General features: G+C 39.8%; 2 protein-coding genes across 2 annotated transcripts; both read left to right on the forward strand.

The window, feature by feature from the left end:
* The first annotated feature begins 11 nt into the window (after positions 1–11).
* Positions 12–27,997, forward strand: TTLL12 (Tubulin tyrosine ligase-like 12). The gene is made up of 15 exons (XM_080266282.1): positions 12–171; positions 9,766–9,893; positions 11,957–12,233; positions 13,286–13,416; positions 14,049–14,236; positions 16,671–16,822; positions 17,429–17,581; positions 18,510–18,700; positions 19,542–19,820; positions 20,656–20,767; positions 21,568–21,681; positions 22,339–22,458; positions 25,349–25,444; positions 26,329–26,437; positions 26,980–27,997. The coding sequence occupies exons 3-15, from the start codon at positions 12,117–12,119 to the stop codon at positions 27,126–27,128; spliced, it is 1,911 nt and encodes a 636-aa protein (XP_080122408.1). The 5' UTR covers positions 12–171; positions 9,766–9,893; positions 11,957–12,116; the 3' UTR covers positions 27,129–27,997.
* On the forward strand, positions 4,898–8,171 carry Archease (protein archease). The gene is made up of 2 exons (XM_080266251.1): positions 4,898–5,336; positions 8,089–8,171. Exons 1-2 carry the CDS (start codon positions 4,898–4,900, stop codon positions 8,169–8,171), a joined length of 522 nt encoding a protein of 173 aa, XP_080122377.1.

The raw sequence follows: 27,997 nt of genomic DNA on the forward strand, positions 1-27,997 counted from the left end.
CCAGTGCACGAGGTTTTTAGTGGGTGTCGGAGTGGCATTGCGCCATAATATAGTGCATTTGCACTACGTAAAAGGAATTTCACACAGCCAGCTGCCAAGGAGGTAAAGACACCAGTGCAGCCATCTGGAACACTACGAAAGCAAGTCATCACAAACATAAGCGTCATTGAAGTGAGTACTCATTAATTTAGGTTTAATATTAAAATGTAATGGCTCCAAAAGGTTGAGGTTGTCAGTCAGTTTGCATTGTACATGGTCATTTGTAAAGTGTTGCCTTAACTCTGGTAATGAGTGTCATGTATGATGTAACTGTGAACTCAATTTTTTTTCGGTCACCTTGCAGTTTCGTACAACTACGGAATCTTTAAATTTTCTTTTGACAGTATACACATCTCACCTTCTGCAGTCGTTTCTACTAAATACTTAATTGTCACAAATACACTTTTTATTACTAAGTAGATGAGTGGGGGTTGGGTGAGTGGAGCACGGCGGAAACAGTTTATTCCAGCTCCAGTCTCCTTCTTTCATTGCATCTGACTTAACCCAACCTGACCAGGTTTAATCTGACAAATTAACCCAACATCCTAATTTGATATAGTGTGGATGTAGATTTGATAACAGAGCTACAAGCTGAACAACCCCCACTTCCAAGTCTTTATCTGTCTATCAATTGCCAGACACCTTAATCCTTACAGGGTGGCCACAAACACGTCTCCACTTTGCCGTGTACCCCACCATTTCACTACCCTGCTCCCAGCTTACACTCCCCTCCCTCATATACCTCTCCACTCCATCCCTCCATCTCATCCCCGTTTCCCCCCCCCCCTCAAGATTAACCCCTTTACCCTCTCTAGTGAGCGAAATAGGTTAAAACACAGAAAATAATCACATACATACATGAAGGCTCATAGGAAAAGGAAAATTTCAAGCCACGTACCCTATCCAAACCAATTTCTAAGTTAGACATGTGTGATGCTTGTGCCACATGTGTCAAGACCACTTGAGTCATTAACCACCAAAACTTGTCTGAACTTAAGGTTGGAGAGCCACGTAACCCCAATTAGCGAATTTTGGTATCTTAATCATTAACCTGACTTGAACCTGCTATAAAATCACTGGTTGCTGCTTTCCCAATGTGGCACACAGAAGTGTGGAGTAGCAACAAAGGAAATTTAATGATGGACTGATGCACTGTTTACACCTAACATAGCCTACTGGTACTTGGATAGAAGGCTGTCATCTCTCCATCTTTTAGTTAAGAATTAGGACATAGGGTTATACTGCCACATATATATCCTTTATCAATGACTTTCTTTAGGCACTGGTACTTGTGAATATTCTTTTCTGTGGACTTCTGACCTAAAGAATATAGGAATATTCCTTAGTTGTGGTAGAGAACTGTTTGGAAATTTGAATTTAAGTTAAACAGTCTTGAGGGATCCACAAGACCCAGTGATGTTATAAAAACTACTAGTACCATCACTGCAGATTGGCCTGGGAGGAAGGTAGAGTCCCGGAGGATTGGAAGTCAGGTATAATTATTCCCTTGTACAAAGGAAAAGGGAAAAAAGAAGTGTGTGGTAATCATAGGGGCATTTGTCTTCTTAGTATAATAGGAAAAGTGTATGGTAGGATACTTACTGACAGAGTTAGAGAAAGAACAGAGAAATTAGTTGGAGAAGAACAGGGAGGCTTTAGGAAGGGAAGAGGTTGTGTAGATCAGATATTCATTCTTAGATCTTTAGTGGAAAAGTTTCTAGAGAAGGGAAAGAAGTTGTATGCGGCTTTCATGGATTTGGAGAAAGCATATGACAGGGATAGACAAGGATTGTGGAAAGTGTTAAGAATATATGGAGTAGATGGGACGTTGTTGAATGCTGTGAAGAGTATGTACGATGGTGGGAAGGCTGCAGTGCGTGTGGATGGTGAACTAAGTGAATTTTTCTCTTTGAAAGTTGGGTTGAAACAGGGATGTGTCATGTCTCCATGGTTGTTCAATCTGTACATGGATGGGGTAATAAAAGAGGTACAGTACAATCCCAGCAATCCGGTATCCAGACAAACGGAATACTCAGAACAACGGGAAAATTCAAGGGCTGGTAAAAATGTCAGTAAGTTATAACTGTGCGCCAATTTGAATGGACCGCCAAACCGCCGTTTGATTGTGTCACACGAGGCTGGGGGAAGTCAGACAAAGAGGTGAAGGCATTTCCGGCTGATGTAAATCCCTAGCAAATCCTCTTAACCACCCCTCCTCTCCCCCTCTTTCCCCTACTTGAATTCATTCATCCTCCACACCTTCCAAAAATCACCAGTCTGCGTTTTGCCACCAGACAGTAAACAAGGTCTCTTGCTATTGTGTTCCTCTGATAGACGGTAATTTGTACACTCCAAAATGCCTAAAGTGCAAACTAAACGTAAGCGTATCGTGCTTACCTTGAAACAGAAGCTGGACATATGCAACAGACTTGAAAAAGGCGAACATTATAAAACACTAATGGCTGAATATAAATGTTAATAGGAATAAAAGTTTACTTTGTTGGAAGAAAAATAAATAAATAATATGCCTGCATTTCATACGTACATCATTTATTTTATTTTCTGCAAAACAGCTGAGTGGCGGGTGAGGGGTGGAGTGATGGAGGTCAGGTAGGGAAGAAGAAGAACAGTCGGAAACGTAAACAAACTCACGTGGGGGCACAGGTGTTGTGTTAATTCTACAGTGCAGTCTTAACACATCATCAGTTCACTAATAAATGTTCAAGCTTTTATTTCTATATTTTATTTTTCAATTTTTATGAGTACAGTACATATAATGAATACCCGGTACAGTAATTCGGTAAACAATGGACTGGTGTAATTTGCAGTACTGCTAGTTGCTAGACATTGCACACGTGCGTTATGGCCATGGTGTGTGTTTACAAGGCAGTTTTTCAGGCGGAATCTCTTAGTGTAACCCCTAATATGACTGGTGAGTACCTGAACTGTATTTACTGCTGTGATTGCCTTTGTATAGATTTGACTTGAAAATCAGAAATACGGGAAAAATCTGTAACCGGGAAGGTAAATTCCCCAAGCCACCCGGTTAACTGGGATTGTACTGTACAAGGTAGGGTAGTGGATGTTGGAGTGGCCCTGGTGAGAGAGGATAGTGTTTGGAAACTCCCTGTACTGTTGTTTGCAGATGATACTGTGTTGTTGAGTGAAGACAAAGGGGAGCTGCAAGGCTTGGTGGATGAGTTTGGGAGAGTGTGTAAGAAACGGAATCTAAAGGTGAATGTAGGGAAGAGTAAAGTGATGGTCTTTGAGAGAGGTGAAGTCAGTGAATGTACAGCGAGGTTGGATGGTGAGGAATTGGAAAATGCGATTACGTTTAAGTACTTGGGTAGTGTGATGAGTAAGGATGGAACTTTGGGGGATGAAGTACGTGAAAGGTTACAGCAGGGAAGAAAGGTTGTTGGTACACTGAAAGCAGTGATGAGAAATAGGGAGGTGAGTATGGAAGTTAAGAAGTCACTGCATGATGGTATTGTGATCCCTACCAAGACGTATGGAAGCGAGGCGTGGACCTTGCAAGAGGGGAACAAGTCAAGAGTGAGAGCAGTGGAAATGAGTTACTTGAGAGGAGCATGTGGAGTGACGTGGAGGGACAGGTTGACGAATGAAGAAGTGAAGGAACGTTGTGGGGTATATGTAGATGTGGTTGAAAAGATTAGGAGAAATACACTGAGGTGGTTTGGACATGTGGAGAGAATGGAGAATGAAAGACTGACTAAGAGGGTGTATGTAGGTGAGGTGGAGGGAGGGAGAGGGAGGGGTAGACCGAGGATGAGGTGGAGGGATGGAGTTGAGAGGTATATGAGGGAGGGGGAGGTGAGTTGGGGGGAGGGTAGTCAAATGGTGGGTGACAGAGTGACTTGGAGGCGTTTTGTCTGCGGCCACCCTTTGCGGGATTAGGGCGTCGGGCTATAGATAGATAGATAGATAGATAGTTGTGGTGTTGATGTGGATGTGATAGGAAGCATTATGAGGAACACACTGAGGTGGTTTGGCCATGTGGAGAGGATGGAGGGTGAAAGACTGACGAAGAGAGTGTATGTGAGTGAGGTGGAGGGGGGAAGAGGGAGGGGGAGGCTGAGGATGAGATGGAGGGATGGGGTGGAAAGGTATATGAGAGAGGGGGGTGTGAGTTGGGAGCAGGGCAGTGAAATGGTGGGGGACAGGGCGACTTGGAGGCGATTTGTTTGTGGCCACCCCAAACGGGATTGAGGCGTCTGGCAACAGATAGATAGATAGACCATCACTCCAGTCCTGAATAAGACAGCCATAGCATGTAATGAGTGCAGACATTTAGTATCAGTTTCCAGGCATTGACATGTGAAGGCGTGACCTCCAGTATCCTAGTCACCTTTTCCTGGATTTGAGCCCATGCTGGATTCTCAGCAAAAATTTGGAAATTCCCTGGAAACCCAGTTAACTTTTTTTGTAAAGAGCAGAAAATAGGATAATGTCAACTACCACACATGCACTATAAGGTGAGACTTCAGTATTTACTTTGTGTATAAGTAAGCTTATTGAGTTTAGGGTGTGTGCAGAATGTACACAAGTTATCTTCTCTTTGCTATATTTCATGCTTGGTCAAAAGGATTTACTGTATGTTATCAGTTTAGAGTGTGTTTTTTTTTTTTTCTTTTAAACAAAAGGACAAAACTGTTGTAAGTGCATTGCATATAAGTATGTTAAGCGAGGTGATGATAAATACTGTACATCATCAGAGCACTCATTCAAGCATAGGTTATGAGTAAGAGCTGAAATGTGTGACAGCATTTGTCATGAATGGTATTGGTACTGGTAATTTTAGTATCTCATATGGTACTGGTGTCTTACAGAGGACAGAATGGACTCCACACATGAAGAACCTGGGAGTAATGGTAATGTGGAATTCACACCTGAAGAACTTTCATTACCTTCCTGCAAGTATGAATATCTGGATCACACAGCAGATGTGCAACTTCATGCTTGGGGAGACACCCTCACAGAAGCATTTGAGCAGGTGGCAGTGGCCATGTACGGCTACATGACGGAAATAGACACTGTGGAGATCATCGAGAAACAGGAGTTGGAGGCCAGTGGACACGATATGGAAAGTCTTCTCTTTCACTTCCTTGATGAGTGTCTGTTTTTGTTTTCAGCTGAACCATTTTTCATTGCTCGTAAAGTTGTTATAACTGAGTTTAATAAGGAGGAGTTCAGAATAAAAGCAACTCTCTATGGAGAAGAATTCAGTTTAGATAAACATCCCCAAGGCACTGAAGTGAAAGCCATAACGTATGCAAGTATGCAGATTTATGATAATGATGATCAACATGAACTATTTGTAATTATTGATATATGAAGTTATAACAAGCAAAGAAATAGTCATACTTGGTGATTTTGTTGTTCTTTCCACTACATTATTGTTCTCCCACTCTTGTGCTGTCTCCTACCTTGTTGCCTGAACCATACCTTGCCCCAGCTGTAGATGGAAAAAATGCCAGGATAATGATGATTCTGACATAAATAGATGCAGCTGGGATGTATCGCACTCACATACTGTAACCAGTTACACCATGGAGTGAGCCCTCAAGTGTGTTTCCACTATCCCTCTATAAAAAGAAGGGATCTTGCAAGGTGATTTTTATTGTCTGAAAACTCATTTTGTGTCACAAATTTTTGTGCCAGCACATATGAAAAACATTATTTTTAGTTTGTTATATGATTGTATTGATTATTGAATACTGTATTTTGCATTTGATGGCAGACATGGCAAATAGAATTTCAGCTTAATTTGAAGTATGATGTACAGCATATTACTTCTGAGTGAACATCTTTTGATGCTATACTGTTAGTATCATTTATAGTCAGCACAGTACTGGGTACCTTGAATGCAAAAATGAGCTTGCTTCTTTTAAGTGGTACTCTCATATCATTTGTATCATTTATAAAGGCTTCAACATGCTTGCATGCTTTCACCTTGGTCACCTAATGGCCACTCTCCATGTTGCTTAATCTCTGGAAGCCTCCCTGTTCAGTTCCTTATCCTTTAGGTCACACTGTGACTTCGTCCCAGATATTTCTTGGTCTGCTTCATACAGCCGTGCCCCCGACGTTCACACTCGTCACCGTCTGCACCCAAATGTCATCCTCCATCCTCTCGTATAGTTTTTTACACAGTATTAGAGTATGCTACAATCCAGCATATCCATACACTGCACTGTGTAACAGTTTCCATCCCCTTAACTGACATGTATTAGTATAGTACTGCAGTTACAAAGGAAAGATCAGGTACTTTTGAAATCAGAGTAGACCTTGTAAAATCATCCCCATTTTTATCCCATAGAGAGCTCTGTTCTCTGCTTGTAAGGCATACCATAGGTCTATTTTTGTGACATCTAAAAATTTAGCAAATGATTCAGTGCAATGTAATGATCACAAAAGATAAGTATTGATATTGGTGCATCAGGAAATGTCTCTTTGCCATAGGATGTGTTGCTTGTGCTGGAGGCTTACATTACCCACTGGCACCATCAGTCAAATAAATGAGTACAGTACAGTACTTTGATCCATGATAGAAGTTAAGCATCGATCGTCATTATCATTTTCTCAGTATATCCATTCAGAGAGACCTCCCAAACAGAAGATGATCATGGTAGACAAATCTCTGCCGCAACAGAGAAGTTTTTATTTTTATTTATTTATTGTTTTACAAAGCAGGAACAGGCCATTGGCATTCTTTATTAATGTTGGCCAGAGCTATGAGAGATGAAAATACTGTAAATTTGTTGCAAAATCAGTATTAAAATGTACATCACAATACAGTAGGTACCCACAGTACACGAGTACAGTATATGGGCGGCAGAGGATGTCGCTTACTAGGAATTCGCATACTCTGAATACATAAATTTATGGGAAAAATTACATATGGTTGGCATCCCCTTTCATGGGCAACCCTTGAGACTTCTTTCAGACCTAAGTATTGTACTGTACAGGGATTTATCTAAGACATATTACCTAAGATAAAGTAAACCAACAAGATATGGCTTTACTGAGTCAACATGGATATGGCTTAACTAAACCAGCAAGTATACGGCTGCTCACATCAACCCAAGAGGACAACAGGTGAATTGTCTCCTGCACCACTCGGTTTTGGGACAGTTCGGCATCAAGTCAATTTGCTGTCACAACAATAACAAGACAATTCACCGTCATTAATGAAGACAGCTGTGGGTGACGCCAGAATAATTCAAAGGCGACTACAGAGAGGAAGAAACAAGTTAATCAAACCACCAGTGATGGCGAGTGGAGACTTGTCTAGGAGCCATTTCCTGGGGAGGATCAAGAGGATGATGCAGTGTCTGAGGCGTCAGAAGTAGACTTTGAAAGGTTTATGAATGAAGTGAGTGCATTAGCTAGTGAAAGTGTCGAAAGTGCTGGTGACGAGAATGGTGAGGAAGGTGGTGTGTCGAGTGATGCAGGAGACAATTCGCCATCAAGTCAATATGCTGTCAGACAATTCCCCGTCAAAACATGGACGATTCCCCGTCAGGACAGTTTGCACCCTGGACAATACCCCGTCATTCTATAAATACAGTATATTTATTATTAATTAATCAGTACTTTAGTAACCATCAGAATCTATGTTCAATAGCATAGAATTTGGATATTATTTATTAGATGCACCTTTAGTCAATATTGACTAAAGTTGCGACTAATAAATAAAATCCAAAGCCTGCGCTATTGAACATTGATTTTTATGGATTCCCCTGAAATATAGTTATTAAAGTATTGATTAATTAAAAATAAGTATACTGACGGGGAATCATCCATGTTTTGACGGGGAATTGTCTGATGGCGAATTGACATGACGGCGAATTGTCTTGGAACCCTAACGTGCAACTCCTGCACCACTCGACACACCACCTTCCTCATCACTCTAGTCACCAGCACTTTCAACACTTTCACTAGCTAATGCACTCACTCCGTTCATAAACCCTTCAAAGTTTATTTCTGACACCTTAGACGTTGCATTATCCTCTTGATCCTCCTCAGGAAATGGCTCATCGACAAATCTCCACTCTCCATCGCTGGTGGTTGGTGCTTCTTGGGGTGGCAACGTCGTGTGCTCGGGGTAAACCCTGGATTTTGGCCGCTCTTTGCTGCCTTCTCACCTATTACGAGTTCGGTTCGCGTCACTGTTAAAAAAATACACTAAAATTCGATAAAAAATTGGTCCTTGCGTACAATGAGGATTGCGTACTCTGAACTCGCAGTCTGTGGGTACCTACTGTATGTGGAAATGTTTAGAAAGGTTGTGGTACTACATTTATCTTGTGTTTCAGACCTTGCAGTAAGCCAGTGAAATTGTGAAACTGCTGTAAAAGTGGAAACATGTTTTTAAATAGGGATAGCTAGTTAGACAGTGAGATTAACTTTGGATAGTCAGCATTGTTTCCCAGTTTGCTGAACTCTGATCCTTAAAATGTATAATTTGGGGTTAGTGTAATGCCTTTCCCTCGTGTGATTTGAGATGAGACTAAGCTGAAATATTGTTGAGTATAAATAAGGTCACTAATGCTATACTGGGTGAATAAAATCATATTCATATGGTGCAAAACTTTTCTGGCACAGTAGAATCAGGTAATTTCTAGATGATTGTATTTAATCTTACAGTAATTAAAATCCAACTGATATTATAAAGGCTTGGACTGGATTAGTAGGTGATGTATGTTTTTTATCTGATTTCATAATAAAACTACTAAAATATCGTAGATTATTTTCCCTCATCTTTGGTGTACAGTATTCGACGGTTTGAAATATAATCTGTACTGTATATAGATATTGATTAATTCAGAAATAGGCCAGCACAGTTAATGGTATGACTGAGACAGAAGCTTTGGACATATCAAAGCATGTACAACAATCACAATATGGTTTTGTAAATGCCGTGTGATGCGGGAGTGACACAACGGCTCATCGGTTATACAATTTTTATTTGTCTGGCGAGTCATAGATGTGGAGAGAATGGAGAATGAAAGACTGACTAAGAGGGTGTATTTAGGTGAGACGGAGGGAGGGGTAGACCGAGGATGAGGTGGAGGGATGGAGTTGAGAGGTATATGAGGGAGGGGGGGAGTGAGTTAGGGGGAGAGTAGTCAAATGGTGGGTGACAGAGCGACTTGGAGGCGTTTTGTCTGCAGCCACCCTTTGCGGGATGAGGGCGTCGGGCTATAGATAGATACTGTAGATAGATAGATAGAGTCATAGATTTCATAGATCATTCCCAGAGGCTTAACAGTCCTCATGTATAGCATACACTTTAATATGTCACCGTTTAGGTGCTGTTACCCAATGTCCATACTGAATACTGTACATGCAAGGCCTGTTTTATTCAAGACATGAAGTGGTGGTATTTTATGACGTGGATGGGTCTTGTGGAAGCTCGGTAAAGTAAAATTTAGATAATCAAACTGTTACTTTCCCCATCCTGGTACTGGACTCTTACTCTTTCAAACAACAGACAAGTTCTTTAACAATTTGACAGAAACCACTTCAGTGACAGTCTCTGAATTGCTATAATGACATGATAATGGTGGCAACCATCATCCACTCACTTGATGTAGTGCTGCCTACTTCTTCCTTGACGTTTATCTTTCTGTGTCTGTCCTCGTCTCTTCTCATTTTTGCCATCTTTCCTGTCACTTTTTATTACTCCTTTGTCCTTTTCAGGTGTCTTTACATTGAATGACAAGTCTAATGGTTTCCTGTAAACCAGGAAACCATTTACAGCACTGGGTGGTCACCATATAACCAACCCATACATGTTCCCTTCATGTCAACAAGTGGGTTGGTGAAAGGTTAGTGCCCCTCCCCATAAAACAACTAACTCAGCTCAAAGGCAAACGGTTACCCCTTACGGAATTGTGGCACCTGGCTATAAATAGATGGACTTAAACTCAGTTATTTTTATTGAGGCAAAGATGCACTTGACAGGTTGGTGATGATTGGCTGACTAACATGTCCGAATAACATTTACTAACCTAAATTTCCCCCTAAGAATTAAGTTGTCAATTAATAATGCTAATGAGCAAAGAGATTATGAAGTAATGTTGTATTCAGTCAATTATCACCAACCTTTCAAGTGCATCTTTGCCTTGGGGAAAAAAAAAAAAAAAAAAAAAACTAGTTTCAGCTAGTTATATCCTGTATGGAGGTGTCATTTTCTTCAAACTTAGTACTTGTTTATGTCACACTTGTTTTGAAAAGTTTGTAATTCATATATTAGCATGGTACTTTATATTTGTGGTGATGACATAAATATCAAGTGTTTAGCGAGGGCACTGGAAATGCGATTTATGAGAAGTATATCTAAGATGTAGAAAATGCTTATTAGAGAAAATTAATGTAGGGAAAGACTCCATGGGACATTAATTATGGTGTTTATTTCTGTAACTAGGCCTTTGAGCTTGTGGGTGGTATTCACCCACAATGGTGGGATAAAAGGCCACAGCATCATCCAGGTTATCACACTTATCTCCCTTCAAGTATTACCCTACATATTACCGTAGATGTTACCCTAGGTGTACAATATTTTAATGTGTGACTTTTGTATCCAGACCTTGGCACCTTAAATTGTATAAATCTGTAGTATTGTATGATAATGAGGTAGGTATAGTATGAGGATGTACAGTGAAATTTCGAATTTCTATGGTTTAGAATTCGACAATTCGAATTTTGATGTGTTTTGGAGTGGTCCACCAGATAATATTTTTGATGTGAACCAAAATGCTAGAAGTGAAGGAAAATTATAAGAAAAAGTATGAGCCTAACCTAATATGTGACATGTCCAGAAGAGAATGAAAATCAACATCATTTATTCATATGTGAAGCATACGAAGATATGGTTCTGAGACAATTCACCATCATCAATTCACTGTCAAATAATTCCCTGTCAAAACATGGATGCAGCCAAAGGAGAACTGGTAATACAGGAAAGAGCAGAAAAACACCAAGTGTACACTTGTTGACAAGGCAATGTACACTTGCCTACAGTATGGCAGTACAGTGCAGAAGTACAGTTACATAACCACAGTTATAGTTCATAAAGTTTACAGAGGGTGTGGGCAAAAAATCATGATTTTACGTAGTTAGGTTCGGAGGCTCCGGACCCAAACTAATTTTTCCCATAAGAAGTTCAGTTTAAATTTCGATTATTTGAATTTCACGGTGATTTTTAGGCATCCATGCCCATCGAAATTCAATATTCCACTGTACATTGTGGTGAAGGAAGTGTTCATTAAAAAAGAGATAGATACTTTCAGAATCTTGTGAATAAAAGATTCTATTTCTTGAATATACAGTTGTGTATAACTACAGGAATATTTATTTCAGGTGTTTATAACAAACTCATGGGGAATTTCTAATACAGTAGGCTATCCCATTGATGGTTACCCCATCAGGAGAATAAGTGCCCAGGGGTAGGCTGTGCAGTCCAAAAATTCAAGGCCAAACACCTGAGTAGCATTACATGAAGAGAAACCCCAACCATTCCTCGGAAATTAACGCTTAAAGAATTTCCTGTTTATAATATTGTTTAGTACACTTTCATTGTACAAAGTATTTCAAGAAAAAAATAATTTGCAAGAATCATCTCAGAATATTTTGTTATGAGTCTGGCTGTCACTGTGATTCTGTGCTGAAGTAAAGTATGGCAAAATTTTCCTTTTAACCCCACCGTATAGTAACTTGCCAGCTGTATGGAGAATCTTGTGAGATTTTGGAACACATACCTCACATATATGGATTCCCTTTACTTGATTTTTGCTCTGAATCCGCTGGTACTAAAACTAATGATTAGGCATGTTGTACAGAAGGATATTATTGGTATTATAGTTCCTAACTGAATATGTTTTTACAACAGGTTTGTGACAAAGAATCAGAGGGAGGAAAACCAGTTAAAAGAGTGTAAGTCAGCATAAATAAAGATAACCAGTTGTACATTATCACAAGTGAATTAACTCTGAAGGAAACATCCACTGATCATTACTCAAGATATTTAGTCACTTCATTAATGTGGCATCATGGGTGACATCAATGGAGTGGAGAAATCAATACTCGAGTCTCACAGGGTGCAACTTGAGTCATCAGGGGTTCCTCAGATATTCTGGTCGGCTCTCTTCAGGAAACTCTTAAAACAAGTAAGTGTTCTTAACTTATAGCCACGGTACAATACCATCATATTTGGTTGAGTTTAAGTGAGGTTTTTCAATGCATTTTCCATATATAAATGGCAGTGAGTTTGCTACACATGTTTTCTATATGTACATGTAAAGTGAGGCCAAAAATAGGACTAGACAGTGTACTGAATATGAATATTTTGGAGTGCAGGTTGCAGTAATTCTGTTTTTTATACATTATTATTCCAAGGGGGTGGAAATAGATTATGAACATGGTTTTGTACAGAAATAAAACTGGCTGATGTGCATGCAAAAATTATCTTGGAGTAAGCCTGCAGAGAGCTGTAGAAATGGTACGTGAAAGAAGAGAGAAGGCAAGAGAGATATATATAGTGTGTAGTGAACAGAGTCATTCTGCATAGGTCAGCTGTTTGCAGCAAGGCACATAATGGAGAATGCATGTTTGATGTACTGTGATGTGTATGGCATTTGTGGATCTGCACAGAGAGTATAAAATGACCAGAATGGGATTTTTGAAGGTGTTATGTATCAGTGACATGGAGGGGTAAATGTTAATTTCTGTAAAGAGTTTTTATGATCAAATGGGTGTGACGTATATGATAAGGGTGTTTAAATAATGGATACTTTTGCTAATATATGTCCTCAGTGTTCCTTGAGAAAACCAAATAGTCTGTATCATAAAGGTCAAATATCTAAGGAGAGATTCTAGTCTCCTTAAAGTTGTATCAGCCTATAGTTCTTTCACAAGATGCAGAGTTTTTATCTTCTGCAGCTTATTTCACATAGTACAGTGGTGACACAAGATAGTGCTGTGCTTTACATCTTTTTCATAGCACTTCTGCAATATTAGCATCATATTCTAGTGCTGATCCGTTGTTATAACAGAGCATTGAAGATAGAGAGATGGCAGTTTTAGGCCAAGGTAAAAAGCAAAAGAATAATGCATTTTATCTAAGTGTTGAAGAACCATAGGCCTGTGGAAGTTCTGTTGCTTATAAAACTGCATACATGCAGCAGCAAATGTGTGTTATTATTTCAGTCATAAATTGCAGGTTTATGATGCTGGTGAAAGTTTTCAGCTCTGCCAACTTACATATTCTGAGGAAGAGAGGGAAGAAGGAGATTCACTGTGGGAAGTAATTGTCATAAAACCTGGTGGAATCAAGGCTAATGACCCAGAAAAGTAGGTGCATATTTTTTTCATAGTTTGTAAAATATTTTTTCATTGTGCAAGAGACAGCTACAGTACAGCTAATATTGCAGACCATATTGAAGAGCTTAGATGACAGGATTGAACTATTTGGGATATCATCAGAATGTCTGTTGTGTTCTTATTATTTTAAATTGCAGTCAGCTCTGCAGAGACAAGATACTTCACTTGCTGATTTAAAACCCTTGGTAGCGGCTTTAGTATAACTCAGTAGTGTCAAGCAGTACTTTGAGGATTAATGCCAGTTTGTTTTGTTAGTTGGCTTGTTATTTTTTTATTATTATTGTATGAGTTTGTTTTGAGGAATTGTTCAGAACATATGGTGCTGTGCCAAATATGTTCTTAGTTGTCATTTGCAGCCAATGTAGTTTTGTATGGGGTTGTCTTGTTTTGATGTATGCTGTAATAGCTATATTCACGTTTGGTTAGACTTTTTGAATTGGAGAGGTTGGAGCTTTCATTTACCCTATCACTACAAGAGTTCTTCCCAGTCTGAGGAAAGTCATCTGGAAGTACATTACAACAAGAATGAAATGAAAAATAAGTCATCTGATTTGGGGAGTCTGATGACTTCCTGTATAGCGTATTTTTTGCTTTCCCGACAGCATATTCCTGATTGATCATGCTTGGACGTACCGAGCCCATGAGGCCCGGCAGTGCCTCAGCAATATCCCTGGCTTGCTGGAGCGCATGGTATCCCTCATGGACATACCCAGTGAACACAGTGATCGCGACTGCTTCATAGACAGTGTCCTCCAGAAGATGTGGAAGTTTAATGCTACCTACAGTATTGGTAGGTTGTCTTCCAGATTCAGTTGAATCCATGAAAAAATATTTATCTTCAAGCATAATCTGCTTGCATTATTATAGTTACCAAATTAGCACTGGTCCCAGTTACTTCATTGTGCCCAAGATGTAAAAGTTTAATGTTACTTGCAATATTGGTAAGACATAACTAGTTGATCCCTTTTAAACCTAATAGTCAAAGGATTAACTCTACCAGCAGGCAGTGTGAAATGCTTCAGTAAAGAACAAGTATAAAAGTACTAAGTGGCCCTATGGTTAATGCCCTTGGTGTGGAGTAGTGTTGTAGAGTACTTTTGTGTGATATAGTTGCATAATGAAGAAGCTATTAACCCCTCTGGCATTGTACCATAATTCAGGGATGCTTTAGGCATCATCATGGGAAGGATTAGATGGAGCAGGGTGACAGCTAATTGATCAGAGTGGGGAATGATGAGAGTGACCTTTGTTGTGCAGTGGACTTAAGGAATTTGAGTGTAAAGTGGAGGGACTGTAAGAAAATGTTCTGGAGAGAAGTGAAAAGAGTAAGACAGGGTGGAAGTGAAGTTAGCAGGGGAGTGAAAGATAAAAATGGTAGATTACTAGTGGAGAAGGGAGAAAAAGTGAGCAGATGGAGAGAACACTTTAAGGAATTGTTGAACGTAGAGGATGGAAGTAATGCGAGTATAAGTGGCTGGGGAATGGCTGGGAGAAGGAGGGAGGTGAGAAGACAGGAAGAAATCAGTAGGATAGAAGTTGTGGAAGCAATGAAGAAAGTTAAATCAGGGAAAGCCCCAGGAATTGATGGAGTGTGTGGTGAAATGCTGAAGCATGGGGGAGAGATAGTAGTAGAATGGATGTGGAAGATGTGCAGATTGGCCTGGGAGGAAGGTAGAGTCCCGGAGGATTGGAAGTCAGGTATAATTATTCCCTTGTACAAAGGAAAAGGGGAAAAAGAAGTGTGTGGTAATCATAGGGGCATTTGTCTTCTTAGTATAATAGGAAAAGTGTATGGTAGGATACTTATAGACAGAGTTAGAGAAAGAACAGAGAAATTAGTTGGAGAAGAACAGGGAGGCTTTAGGAAGGGAAGAGGTTGTGTAGATCAGATATTCATTCTTAGATCTTTAGTGGAAAAGTTTCTAGAGAAGGGAAAGAAGTTGTATGTGGCTTTCATGGATTTGGAGAAAGCATATGACAGGGTGGATAGACAAGGATTGTGGAAAGTGTTAAGAATATATGGAGTAGATGGGAAGTTGTTGAATGCTGTGAAGAGTATGTACGATGGTGCGAAGGCTGCAGTGCGTGTGGATGGTGAACTAAGTGAATTTTTCTCTTTGAAAGTTGGTTTGAAACAGGGATGTGTCATGTCTCCATGGTTGTTCAATCTGTACATGGATGGGGTAATAAAAGAGGTACAAGGTAGGGTAGTGGATGTTGGAGTGGCCCTGGTGAGAGAGGATAGTGTTTGGAAACTCCCTATACTGTTGTTTGCAGATGATACTGTGTTGTTGAGTGAAGACGAAGGGGAGCTGCAAGGCTTGGTGGATGAGTTTGAGAGAGTGTGTAAGAAACGGAATCTAAAGGTGAATATAGGGAAGAGTAAAGTAATGGTCTTTGAGAGAGGTGAAGTTAGTGAATGTACAGCGAGGTTAGATGGTGAGGAATTGGAAAATGTGAGTACATTTAAGTATTTGGGTAGTGTGATGAGTAAGGATGGAGGGTGAAGTGCTTGAAAGGGTACAGCAGGGAAGAAAGGTTGCTGGTTCCTTGAAAGCAGTGATAAGAAACAGGGAAGTGAGCATGGAAGTGAAAAAGTTACTACATGACAGTATTGTGATACCAACTCTAACGTACGGAAGTGAAGCTTGGACATTGTTGGAAGGACACAAGTCAAGAGTGAGAGCAGTGGAAATGAGTTATTTAAGAGGAGCCTGTGGAGTCACGTGGAGAGACAGGCTGACAAATGAGGATATAAAGAAGCGTTGTGGTGTGGATGTGGATGTGATAGGAAGCGTTATGAGGAACACACTGAGGTGGTTTGGCCATGTGGAGAGGATGGAGGGTGAGAGACTGACGAAGAGAGTGTATGTGAGTGAGGTGGAGGGGGGAAGAGGGAGGGGAAGGCCGAGGATGAGATGGAGGGATGGGGTGGAGAGGTATATGAGAGAGGGGGGTGTGAGTTGGGAGCAGGGCAGTGAAATGGCGGGGGACAGGGCGACTTGGAGGCGATTTGTTTGTGGCCACCCCAAACGGGATTGAGGCGTCTGGCAATAGATAGATAGATAGATGATGATTGTAAAATGATCAGATTTCTTTGTACAGTGTGTTTTGAATTATTTTTAAAATTTTTTATATCACAGTTCAGTACTTAATATTTCATTGGTATAAGCAAGTATATTCCCAGTTATGACATTGTTTATAGCAGAATTTTTCCAACACAGCTGGCAAGAACCCGGAGGACTCCCTGCCGGTGTGGTACATCATGGATGAGTTTGGTGCTCGTATCCAGCACTGTGGTGAGCCCAACTTCAGAATTGTCCCATTTTACTTCTCTCCACATGAATGCTGCTACTCCCTCCTCTATCCTCTTCAGGTAAAATGCAGATATGTTTGTTTTCCCATCATTTTTCAGGTTCCATCACTGTACAGCTAACTCATGCTTAAAGTTGTTTCACTGGGCTGTTTCATTATTAAGATACTAATAATCCTATTCCCCACTTAAATTTACATGAGATTAATTGTAAAGTTGTTTAAAGGTAGCAGTGAGTACTTTCAATGCTTGCACCTGCTAAATAATGAACTAGAAGCATTTAAAGCTTAAATTTGTTTCAGTAAACTTCCATTTTACCAGCACACAACCAGAACCTTAAACTAAGTGAGGGCTGGCTGTATTGTATGTTGCATTTCTTTCTAAACTGTAAAAGGCTGCAGGATTTCTCTTCTTTTTCTGTTGTTTTTTCTACAGTGCGACATTTTAACACTGATGAAGAGTGATATCTCTCCTAGTCAGTCAGAAATAATACGTAATTCAGGTTGTTGGTATGTTTTACGTATGCAACAGTCTACAAGTATCATAACTCATAATGCATTGTGGCATAGTACAGTAGTTGCCAGTTTTAAAAAAGAAAAAGGAAAGAAAAAAACGTGATACAAAGTCAGATTTTGTACTTTAACACATTGCAGCCTTTTTCCTTCTCAGGATGCAGATGAAGGGGAGGAGGTGACACGGAACTATGTCGAGAGTGGGGCAGTGGACAGCTTAACCAGGGATGCTCAGATGCTGCCATGGTTCCCCATCCAACTGTCACATATTGACCCCACCCAGGAGGAGCCCACGGAAGGGTACTTTCAGGTGTCGAACTCATTGTTGTTTGTCACTGTTGCCATTAACCCCATAACTTTGATATCTTTTTATTTTGTTCTTGTTGGTCAGATAATTTTGCCTAACTAAAGGGAGCCACACATCTCATCAAAGCTGAATATCAGTAGGCAGTAGCACGTACAACTTAAATAATGGATGTCCTTGGATTGAAGAGGATATCATGTACTGCAAAGGGATTTGCCTTTTTTTGCTGATGAGTCCACTGTAAACTACATAAAACTTGCATACAGGCAGTTGTTATACTAAAACTTGCAGACAGGCTGTTGTTATTGATCAGGGCTGTGTTCTATTATGTCACAATGTTTTCCTTGCAGTTGACAGTGTTACTTTAGGGGAAACTAGCAGACCGACTTTATAGGTAGCAGTTATACTGTATATTACTTATTAAACTAGATTTTTTTATATAGTACATACAGACATTTAATCAAAACACTGAATATACTTTGGTACTTATTTTGCTGTCTTAATATGATTCTTTAATATTTATATTTGGGAAAAAATACTTTGTTTTAAGCATGTAATCTTTGAAAGCAGTTTTCACTCAACATGGTAGTTTATAGGAACATAATGGTATCTGCCATATTAAGTGAGGAACTACTGTACTTTATTAATGTTCTGTAGCTAGCAGTTAAGCTGAATATCCCTCTCCTCAAATTTATCCAACCTGTTGTAAGGAAAGTTGTGATATTTTGGAATACATTGCTGTAATGTGCACTGTGTAATGTGTATATGAGAGAGTGGGGTGTGAGTTGGGAACAGGGCAATGAAATGGTGGGGGACAGGGCGACTTGGAGGCGATTTGTTTGTGGCCACCCCAAACGGGATTGAGGCATCTGGCAATAGATAGATAGATAGAATGTGTTCTGTCTGTACAATATTGGTTACCTTTCCTCTGCAGGCTGTGGCAATGAGTGAAACCCTTCCTGATCCCCAAACCCCTGTCCAGCCTTTGCCCTCCGACCGTCCACTAAGGGTTTTTGCAGAGTACAAGTTTGTCGTGGACTACCTCAAACACCCTCGCTTTGTTTTCACTGACAACAGAGAAGAGGCTGATATATTTTGGCTCACAGGACATTTCAAGGACTTTAGGTCAGTTGAGTATTTTATTAAGGATTGCAGGTGAATGAAAAAGAAGTAAAAAAAAAAAGTTAAGCACAAGATGCACAGATGTATAGCACTGTATGAAATAAATCCCATCATCCAGAGAATGAACATTTTACAGTACAGTGTTGTGATTGCTAACTCTAAAAGAGCCCTTAGATTGCAGAGGCTAGAATCAGTCTCCAGTAATCTCTTCAGCCTGAAGTTGTACTTTGTATTTTATTCTGGCTAATTCCAGATGATTACGGTACACAAAGTTAACGAGAGACTCCTTGAGTTGAAGGTTGCTGGCATTCAAAATCAGGATACACTGTACTGTATACATATACAGTAGTTTAATTTGCACAATTGCAGTCTTTGGCTCTGTTGCAAGACCTAATTAGTGTGTTTCTACTTGAGTCGGGCTATTAATTTGAAAGAAAATTATTATAATGTCCTTAAATAGCTTTTCATCTGGTAACTAAACTGAATTTATTTTAATTGATTTATCCATCCATCTATCCATCATCAAATCCTATGTTGTCCCATGAGGAGCGTAGGAGCCTGGGGCTAGGCGAGTTGGTCTTGACATTTAAGATGAGAGTGACCAGCCTCACTCATCCCTGAGTGGCATTATGTGAGCAATAAACCCCAACCACCCCTTGGATATAAACCTGGATATAAACCTACACGGGCTTAGTCTGATTGGAATACCTTAATTAACCACTAAACCACCAGGTGCCATAATTTGGTTATATGATTTATACATGAAATAATGATTTCATCCCATCAGAGAATAATTCTCATGTACGGTAGCACTACAGACATTGCACTGTATCTATAACTGCAGGGGTCTGAGGGAGAGGCCAGAGCAGTGGATGAACCAGTTCCCTGCTGAACACCTGCTCACTGTGAAGGACCTGTTGGCTGTGGTGTGTCGCCGTGCTGCATCACACCACACGCATCACCAGGAAAGACTTCAGCAGCAGCCGGGAACTAAGCAGAAGGAGCAGGAGGAACTGGACGAGGCTGACAAGACAATCCATTACCCTTCCTGGCTTCCTCTTACTTACAGCTTAAAGAATGAACTTGTCAAGTTTGTGTCTGTGTTCCAAAGGAGGGAGAAAAGGTGAGAAGTTGAAATAGTCGAAGGGATGGGAAGACTAATACAGATGATATTAGAAGAGGTGAGAATGGTATACACTACAGCAGTTCTCATTATAAGTTGCCATACTTTACTTTCATTTTTCCTAAGTCCATAGAAATTTACACAGCATTTGCCTGTTAAACCCCTCCCAGCTAAATGTCATCAACTAATGACATTTACTGGGACTCAGATCTGAGGTTATATGTGTCTGCATGCATATGTACATATTTGTGAATTGTAAAACTGAAAGGATGATATAGTTTCTGTGATGTATCTGTGAAGTGTTTCTTTTACTGTCATGCAGGCCTTGACAGAATGTCTTTATTTCATCATTTCATGGCTTATGTTCATATTTCATCTGCTGGTGGGTGTTAATGGAGGCATTGTGTGATGTAGATGCTGTTGGGGCAGCTCTTTAGCTGCAGCATTTGTTGAATGAATTGCTTATGCATTATACATAAAGCTTATACAGCTGATATTGGAACTCTGTAACAGTTACATATTATCTGTTATACAGCACAAGTTTTGAATACTAACCAAATTCATCAAAAAGGCCTTCTGATGTTGTTAAAAAGGATGTAACTCTTGTCATATGCATTTTGATACCTTCATAATTCATCCATATATTTCTGTTTTTTGTCAGGTCTTTTAGTTCTTCCATATTTAGAATTCACTTTGTCACATATTTCATCATCATTGTTTTCCTAGCCTCTTTTCCCACCTAAGGATGGGTTAAGTAGGATCCATGGATGAAGAATTAGAGAGAATTACTATCACTCATTCTCTCACCACATCATTCACTTCTGTTAATCACCAGAGGTATGGACAACCACTGGATCATCAAACCATGCAACCTTGGTCGTGGACTGGACATCACCATTACCAGCAACCTTGACCACATTCTGCGCCTCCCCTCCACTGGCCCTAAGGTACCCTGCTGCTCTTTGTATATCATACCAGTACAGTAATGCTTCACTATAAAGGACTAACTGAAGGGAAGCCAGTTCCCATAAAGCCAAAAATCCATTACACTGTATCTGATGGTCCCTCTTGAGGTGGGATTTCAAGCAAATATTTGAAAATAATTGAGTACGGTACCCTATTCTGGTACAAAAATTGAAAACCATACCCAATTTACACTAACTTGGCTCATAATTTTGCCATATTGTGGTTTATTTTACATCCTTGTCATAACGTTTATTCATGAAGCACATATATTGCAACCCATTGTGTCCCAGTTAACGGACATTGCTCGTTATACTGTAGCTGATGGAAGTCTGGTGACATCTTTGTGTTCATTAAATCCGATATCTGGTCTATCAAGGTACGTTAAATTTAGGTTTTACTGTATCTATGATTAAATTACTACCTTGGAAGATCTCTGAAAGCAGTACCATAGTATTAACAGAGTGATAAGGGTGATTCTGCCATGTCAGGACTACAGTATAATTTATCTTAGAGACTGGTTAGGCATTTATATTTCAGTTCTTTAGAAAACAGATATTTCAGAGTATGGCAGACTTACCTTGGTTACTTGAAAGAAAGATCCATCCATCATCCAATCCTATGTCGCTCCATAGAGGAGCATAGGAACCCTGGGCTAGGCAAGTTGGTCCTGATATTTAAGATGAGAGTGACCAGCCTCATTCATCCCTGAGTGGCATCATGTGAGCAGTAATAAAATATATTTGTGGTCTGCCTAAAATCTGTGCTTCCTTTGACATTTCAGATTGCTCAGAAGTATTTGTCAGATCCAGTGCTGTTCCATCGAGAGGACTTAGATGCTGATGTGAAGTTTGATGTTCGGTACATAGTGATGCTGCTTAGTGTTAAACCACTGAAGGTGCGTGTATTCCATGGAAGCTAAATGAAGGTAGAGAATTCTGACTGTGTAGGAGTTGGCCTTTTGTTGGTGTGTTTATTTGTTTGAATATGAATATAGGCAGTCCTTGTACTGTATATAGTTCAGGGTTATGTTCCAAAATATCTCCACTTTTTCATGCTGCTAAACACTGTTAACAGTGATTCGTCACAAAATTGCTATTTCTTCATATTGATTTCTGAGCTGGACCAGAGGTTAAGATTTTTGTAAGTTTATTGTTAGTTCAGGTAAAATTGTGTGGAACATACAAGTAGCGTCAGTTCTCATTACTGTGCAGCACATTTTGCATATATTCCTATATACTGTATCATAAATTTTTCATAGAATTAGTACTTTATGCTGTAATGTGAGAAACTGGCAAATTCATTTTTTAAGTTGCGCCGGAACTTAAGACTGGCAATTTTGTTGAAATTTACTGTGGACTTAATAGAAAAAAGCAATGTCAAGAAAATGAGGTTGTCTTTGTGTGTGTGTGTGTGTGTGTGTGTGTGTGTGTGTGTGTGTGTGTGTGTGTGTGTGTGTGTGTGTGAGACAAATAAGAAATTTCAGTTAGTTGTTGATGCTGATAATATTGCCTTACATACTGTATGTATGTAACACTTGCATTTTGTGTAACAGGTGGCTGTGTACCGACACTTCTGGATACGATTTGCCAACGAACCTTTTGACTTGACGCAGTTAGAGAATGCCCAGAAGCATTTCACAGTTAACAACTATAATGATGCATTCCTCCTGCAGGTTTGTTCACAGCAGTTGTTGCATATTTACCATCATCACTATCTCCAACACCTTACTTCCATCAGGACACCCTCTGATAGGGGATGGTCCTGACAACCACTTTTTTTTTTTTTTTTTTTTTTTTTTTTTTTTTTTCAAATCTCAAAAATTTAAATGCAAACATTTGGAGTTGGGCCATCAAATGGGGTGCCAAAGTATGCTTTGAAGCACCATTACTTAGTTTTGTTTAGGCTTGTGAACTTGCTGCTGCTGTGGAAAGTGTGAGTGGAATTTATTGACGTTAGTTTACCTGCCTTAACCCGTGGATTGCGCAATTACCTTTTTATATCGCATCCCATGGTGTGCAGAAAACAAAGGATTTTTTTTTTTTTTTAGTTTTTGTTTATTATAAGAGAAGACGGAGGGGGGTGCAAGGAACAGCGTGGTGGACTGAAGAGGTGAAACAGGCTGTGGCACAAAAGAAGAAAGCATACAATGAATGGATGAGAAATAGGAGCGTGGAAGAAGTTGAGAGGCGGAAGAGAGAGTTATATGTAGAAAGAAAGAGAGAGGTGAAAAGATTAGTAAGAGAGAGTAAGAAGAGAGTGGATGAGGAATTTGGAAGGAATTTGAGTGTAAAGTGGAGGAACTGTAAGCAAATGTTCTGGAGAGAGGTGAAAAGGGTAAGACAGGGTGGAAGTGAAGTTAGCAGGGGAGTGAAAGATAAAAATGGTAGATTACTAGTGGAGAAGGGAGAAAAAGTGAGCAGATGGAGAGAACACTTTAAGGAATTGTTGAACGTAGAGGATGGAAGTAATGCGAGTATAAGTGGCTGGGGAATGGCTGGGAGAAGGAGGGAGGTGAGAAGACAGGAAGAAATCAGTAGGATAGACATTGTGGAAGCAATGAAGGAAGTTAAATCGGGGAAAGCCCCAGGAATTGATGAAGTGTGTGGTAAAATGCTGAAGCATGGGGGAGAGATAGTAGTAGAATGGATGTGGAAGATGTGCAGATTGGCCTGGGAGGAAGGTAGAGTCCTGGAGGATTGGAAGTCAGGTATAGTTATTCCCTTGTACAAAGGTAAAGGGGAAAAAGAAGTGTGTGGTAATCATAGTGGCATTTGTCTTCTTAGTATAATAGGAAAAGTGTATGGTAGGATACTTATTGACAGAGTTAGAGAAAGAACGGAGAAATTAGTTGGAGAAGAACAGGGAGGCTTTAGGAAGGGAAGAGGTTGTGTAGATTAGATATTCATTCTTAGATCTTTAGTGGAAAAGTTTCTAGAGAAGGGAAAGAAGTTGTATACGGCTTTCATGGATTTGAAGAAAGCATATGACAGGGTGGATAGACAAGGATTGTGGAAAGTGTTAAGAATATATGGAGTTGATGGGAAGTTGTTGAATGCTGTGAAGAGTATGTACGATGGTGCAAAGGCTGCAGTGCGTGTGGATGGTGAACTAAGTGAATTTTTCTCATTGAAAGTTGGTTTGAAACAGGGATGTGTCATGTCTCCATGGTTGTTCAATCTGTACATGGATGGGGTAATAAAAGAGGTACAAGGTAGGGTAGTGGATGTTGGAGTGGCCCTGGTGAGAGAGGATAGTGTTTGGAAACTCCCTGTACTGTTGTTTGCAGATGATACTGTGTTGTTGAGTGAAGACGAAGGGGAGCTGCAAGGCTTGGTGGATGAGTTTGGGAGAGTGTGTAAGAAACGGAATCTAAAGGTGAATGTAGGGAAGAGTAAAGTGATGGTCTTTGAGAGAGGTGAAGTCAGTGAATGTACAGCGAGGTTGGATGGTGAGGAATTGGAAAATGTGAGTACGTTTAAGTACTTAGGTAGTGTGATGAGTAAGGATGGAGGTTTGGAGGGTGAAGTGCTTGAAAGGGTACAGCAGGGAAGAAAGGTTGCTGGTTCTTTGAAAGCAGTGATAAGAAACAGGGAAGTGAGCATGGAAGTGAAAAAGTTACTACATGACAGTATTGTGATACCAACTCTAACGTACGGAAGTGAAGCTTGGACGTTGTTGGAAGGACACAAGTCAAGAGTGAGAGCAGTGGAAATGAGTTATTTAAGAGGAGCATGTGGAGTCACATGGAGAGACAGGCTGACGAATGAGGATATAAAGGAGCGTTGTGGTGTTGATGTGGATGTGATAGGAAGCGTTATGAGGAACACACTGAGGTGGTTTGGCCATGTGGAGAGGATGGAGGGTGAAAGACTGACGAAGAGAGTGTATGTGAGTGAGGTGGAGGGGGGAAGAGGGAGGGGGAGGCCGAGGATGAGATGGAGGGATGGGGTGGAGAGGTATATGAGAGAGGGGGGTGTAAGTTGGGAGCAGGGCAGTGAAATGGTTGGGGACAGGGCGACTTGGAGGCGATTTGTTTGTGGCCACCCCAAACGGGATTGAGGCATCTGGCAATAGATAGATAGATAGATAGTTTATTATAAACTTGAAGATAAACATCCAGGGCATCATCTGGTGAAAAAAAAAAAAAATCTCTCTCTCTCTCCATCTTTGCGTAGGATCATGCATAAGTTTATGTACGAGAGTAGTGAAAAAATGTAAAATAGAAAATAAAAAAATTTTTTTTTGTTTATTATGAACTTGAAGATAAACATCCAGGGCTTCATCTGGTGAAAAGAAAAAAATCTCTTTCTCTCTCCGTCTTTGCATAGCGCTATGCGTAAGTTTGCTTAGGGGTCGAGTTGTTTATGGTGATGCACGGCCAGCACAGCCTGAGTTGTGGCTCGCAATGCGACGCTACCCAGCCTGAGCTGTGGCTCGCAATCCACGGGTTAAAGATTAATGTTCCTATCCCCAGGCCACTGTTTTAGTTGATTATATAGTGTGCTATTTGTACTAGAGTTTTTAACAACTTCAAGAGTCATGAAAATTATTTGTCCTTTCAGATGTACTGCCATGATTTCATCTCTAAATTTAATGAGCAGTATCCTGAACAACCATGGGAGGTGGCTGAAAAGGACATATTCAGTATGATGCATCAGGTACTGTACTGAGTTTCCTTCCTTATGAATTTTAATGTTCTGAAATAATTTGCATTCTGTTTATGATTTTTTAAGTATGATAGCTAGATGTAACTTTGGTATAATATTAAGTGCTACTACCATATACAGTACTTAGAGTAAATACCTTAGGTATGAGGAAGGAGAATTCAGATTGCATTGTTAAAAGCAAAGTAGACAGCAGTGCATAATGCAGAGAAAGGTGGAAGCCAAAGTACAGGCAGTTCCCATTAACCCGTTAACTGCTCAATACAGCCTGGGCTGTTTCGAGCGCAACTGCTCAATACAGCCCTGGCTGCGCAGGTGAATTTCGAATATACTGCCATGGTGACCAAGACCGATCCATGCAAGCATGTTTGAGCCTTCAAAACCGAAACCGAAAAAGAAAACAAAAACCATACAATCCGATAGGGAATCAGACACTCCGTTGTTCATCCATGGCTTCACCAAGGTAAATATTGAGCTAATATTTCGTTACTATATACTTTGGCATGTGTTCTCTCAATTCCTAAGACAAAATTTGGCCTTTGAGAAATTTAATTTTTACCCCTACGTCTGCACACCACGGACACCTCCAAAAAACCGCCATGCGCAGTTAACGGGTTAAATGTATAAGCCGAAGATGTGTTCCAAAATACTATATCATATTTTCCATACAAATGATACTGTAAATGGGGGGAAAAAACATAAACCAGATCCATAGGAACATTGGAATTATAACTCATTCAGTCTGATGCTGTAATCATTTGATTTGTGCTGCATTTAGATGGTTTTATTCACTGCAAGAGGTCTCTAGATGTTTTAGTACAAGAGAAGGCAGTAGACCAGAAGTATTAATTCTAATGGTCGCTTGTCTATGTTGGCAGGTGTTTGAGAGTGCCGTCCGCTGTCCATATCCCCACGGCATCCCCCACAACCTACAGTGCAAGGGTTTCTATGGCTTTGATATCATGCTGGATTGGATGCAAAAAGATGGTGAGACTAGTGTTATTTTACTTGATGTAGGTACTGATTATGGTCAGTACCGGTATCTTTGCTGTCATTGTTGTTGTCATTGTAACACAGTACTGTACTGTAATTGTTTCATTGTCATTGTTGTCATCATTGTAATAGTTGTTGTCATTATCATAGTTGTCATAGTCATTGTTATTATAAGTAGTAGTAGTAGTAGTAGTAAGTAGTAGTAGTGGTAGGTAGTAGTAGTAATAGTAGTAGCTGGTAGTAGTAGTAGTAGTAATAGTATTGTCACCATCATAAAAGGATTCATTACACCATTTTCCCTACCTAAGGATGGGATGAGGTACAGTCCAGAAAACAGGAAAAATAAAAATGAAAAGGGAGAGCTGTCAACAGAATGCCTTGTGATATGGGCCAGATGATTATGTACACATCATTCAAGCCTCCAGAATCCTAGCACCACTTTACAGGACTGACCATCTTCACATGTTTTGGAGGATATTTTCCCTCCTATGTAAATATAACTTCCTCCATTAATCTTATCTCGGTTTTCATTTCAGGAAAAAGGGTAATGCAGCCACAATTATTAGAGGTTAACTTTCAGTCTGACTGTAAGAGAGCCTGTGAATACTACCCAGACTTCTTCAATGATGTATTTGCTGTCATGTTTCTGGATGAGACAGAGGGACACAATGTTACTGTTCTTTAATGATTATATTATTATTGTAGCTTATAGTCTAGCTGAGATGGATGAGGTGTTTTAGCCCCTTCTGGCTTGTGATTTTTTTTTTTATATTGTTTTTTTTTTTGCCATTTCCAAACACTTTTATTCAGCATTTGAAGGATTTCAAGGGGTTAAAGAAAGCAGTATAAACTTCACCAGTTTGAAGTCTATCTTAAACCTGAATTGAATTGTCTGGAGATAGCAAGAATGAAATCAAAAGCATGTCATCAGACAGAAGGGGTTAACCCTTTGGTTGCAGTTAGCTTCTGTGAGCAGAATAATATTGTTTGTTAGAAACCGAAAACAATATGATGATTCTAAATCTCAGCCAAAATGTTCATCAAGATTTTTTCCCAGTTTTACAATATTGGCACCCTGGGTTGTTCCTCAGCATTGTAAAATCATCTGAAGTTAGCCAAAATAAAATGCAGATAGGTATTTTGCAGCCAAAGGGTTAACTGATACCATAGTTGTTGATTCCTATGATGTGTGCCTTTACCATACAGTTTCAGGCTAAACTAGCTTCAGAACTGTGAGGGACCAACACCAGAAACAAGTACTGTATGAGTAACTTGTGTATTTTAGTTTTCCTATGGAAGGCTTTGCCACTAGATCATCAAAGTAATATTTATTAAATATTTTAATTGTACAATGGCTAGAGTTTTACATGTATTGAGTACAGGGTGCTGCATGTTGGAAATTTTGCCACAGCTCAAGACATAATCACCATTATGCATATGCTGCTGAATTAAATAATTAGACAGTATCAGTCATATTAGACTGAGTTAAATTAATATTGTGTTATCTAAACTATGAAACATAATATCATCACCAGAAGAAGATAATATCTTGTA

The sequence above is a fragment of the Coenobita brevimanus genome, chromosome 19, assembly GCF_032717465.1.
Source record: "Coenobita brevimanus isolate Jiangsu-jjx chromosome 19, ASM3271746v2, whole genome shotgun sequence".
Taxonomy (NCBI): Eukaryota; Metazoa; Arthropoda; class Malacostraca; order Decapoda; family Coenobitidae; genus Coenobita; species Coenobita brevimanus.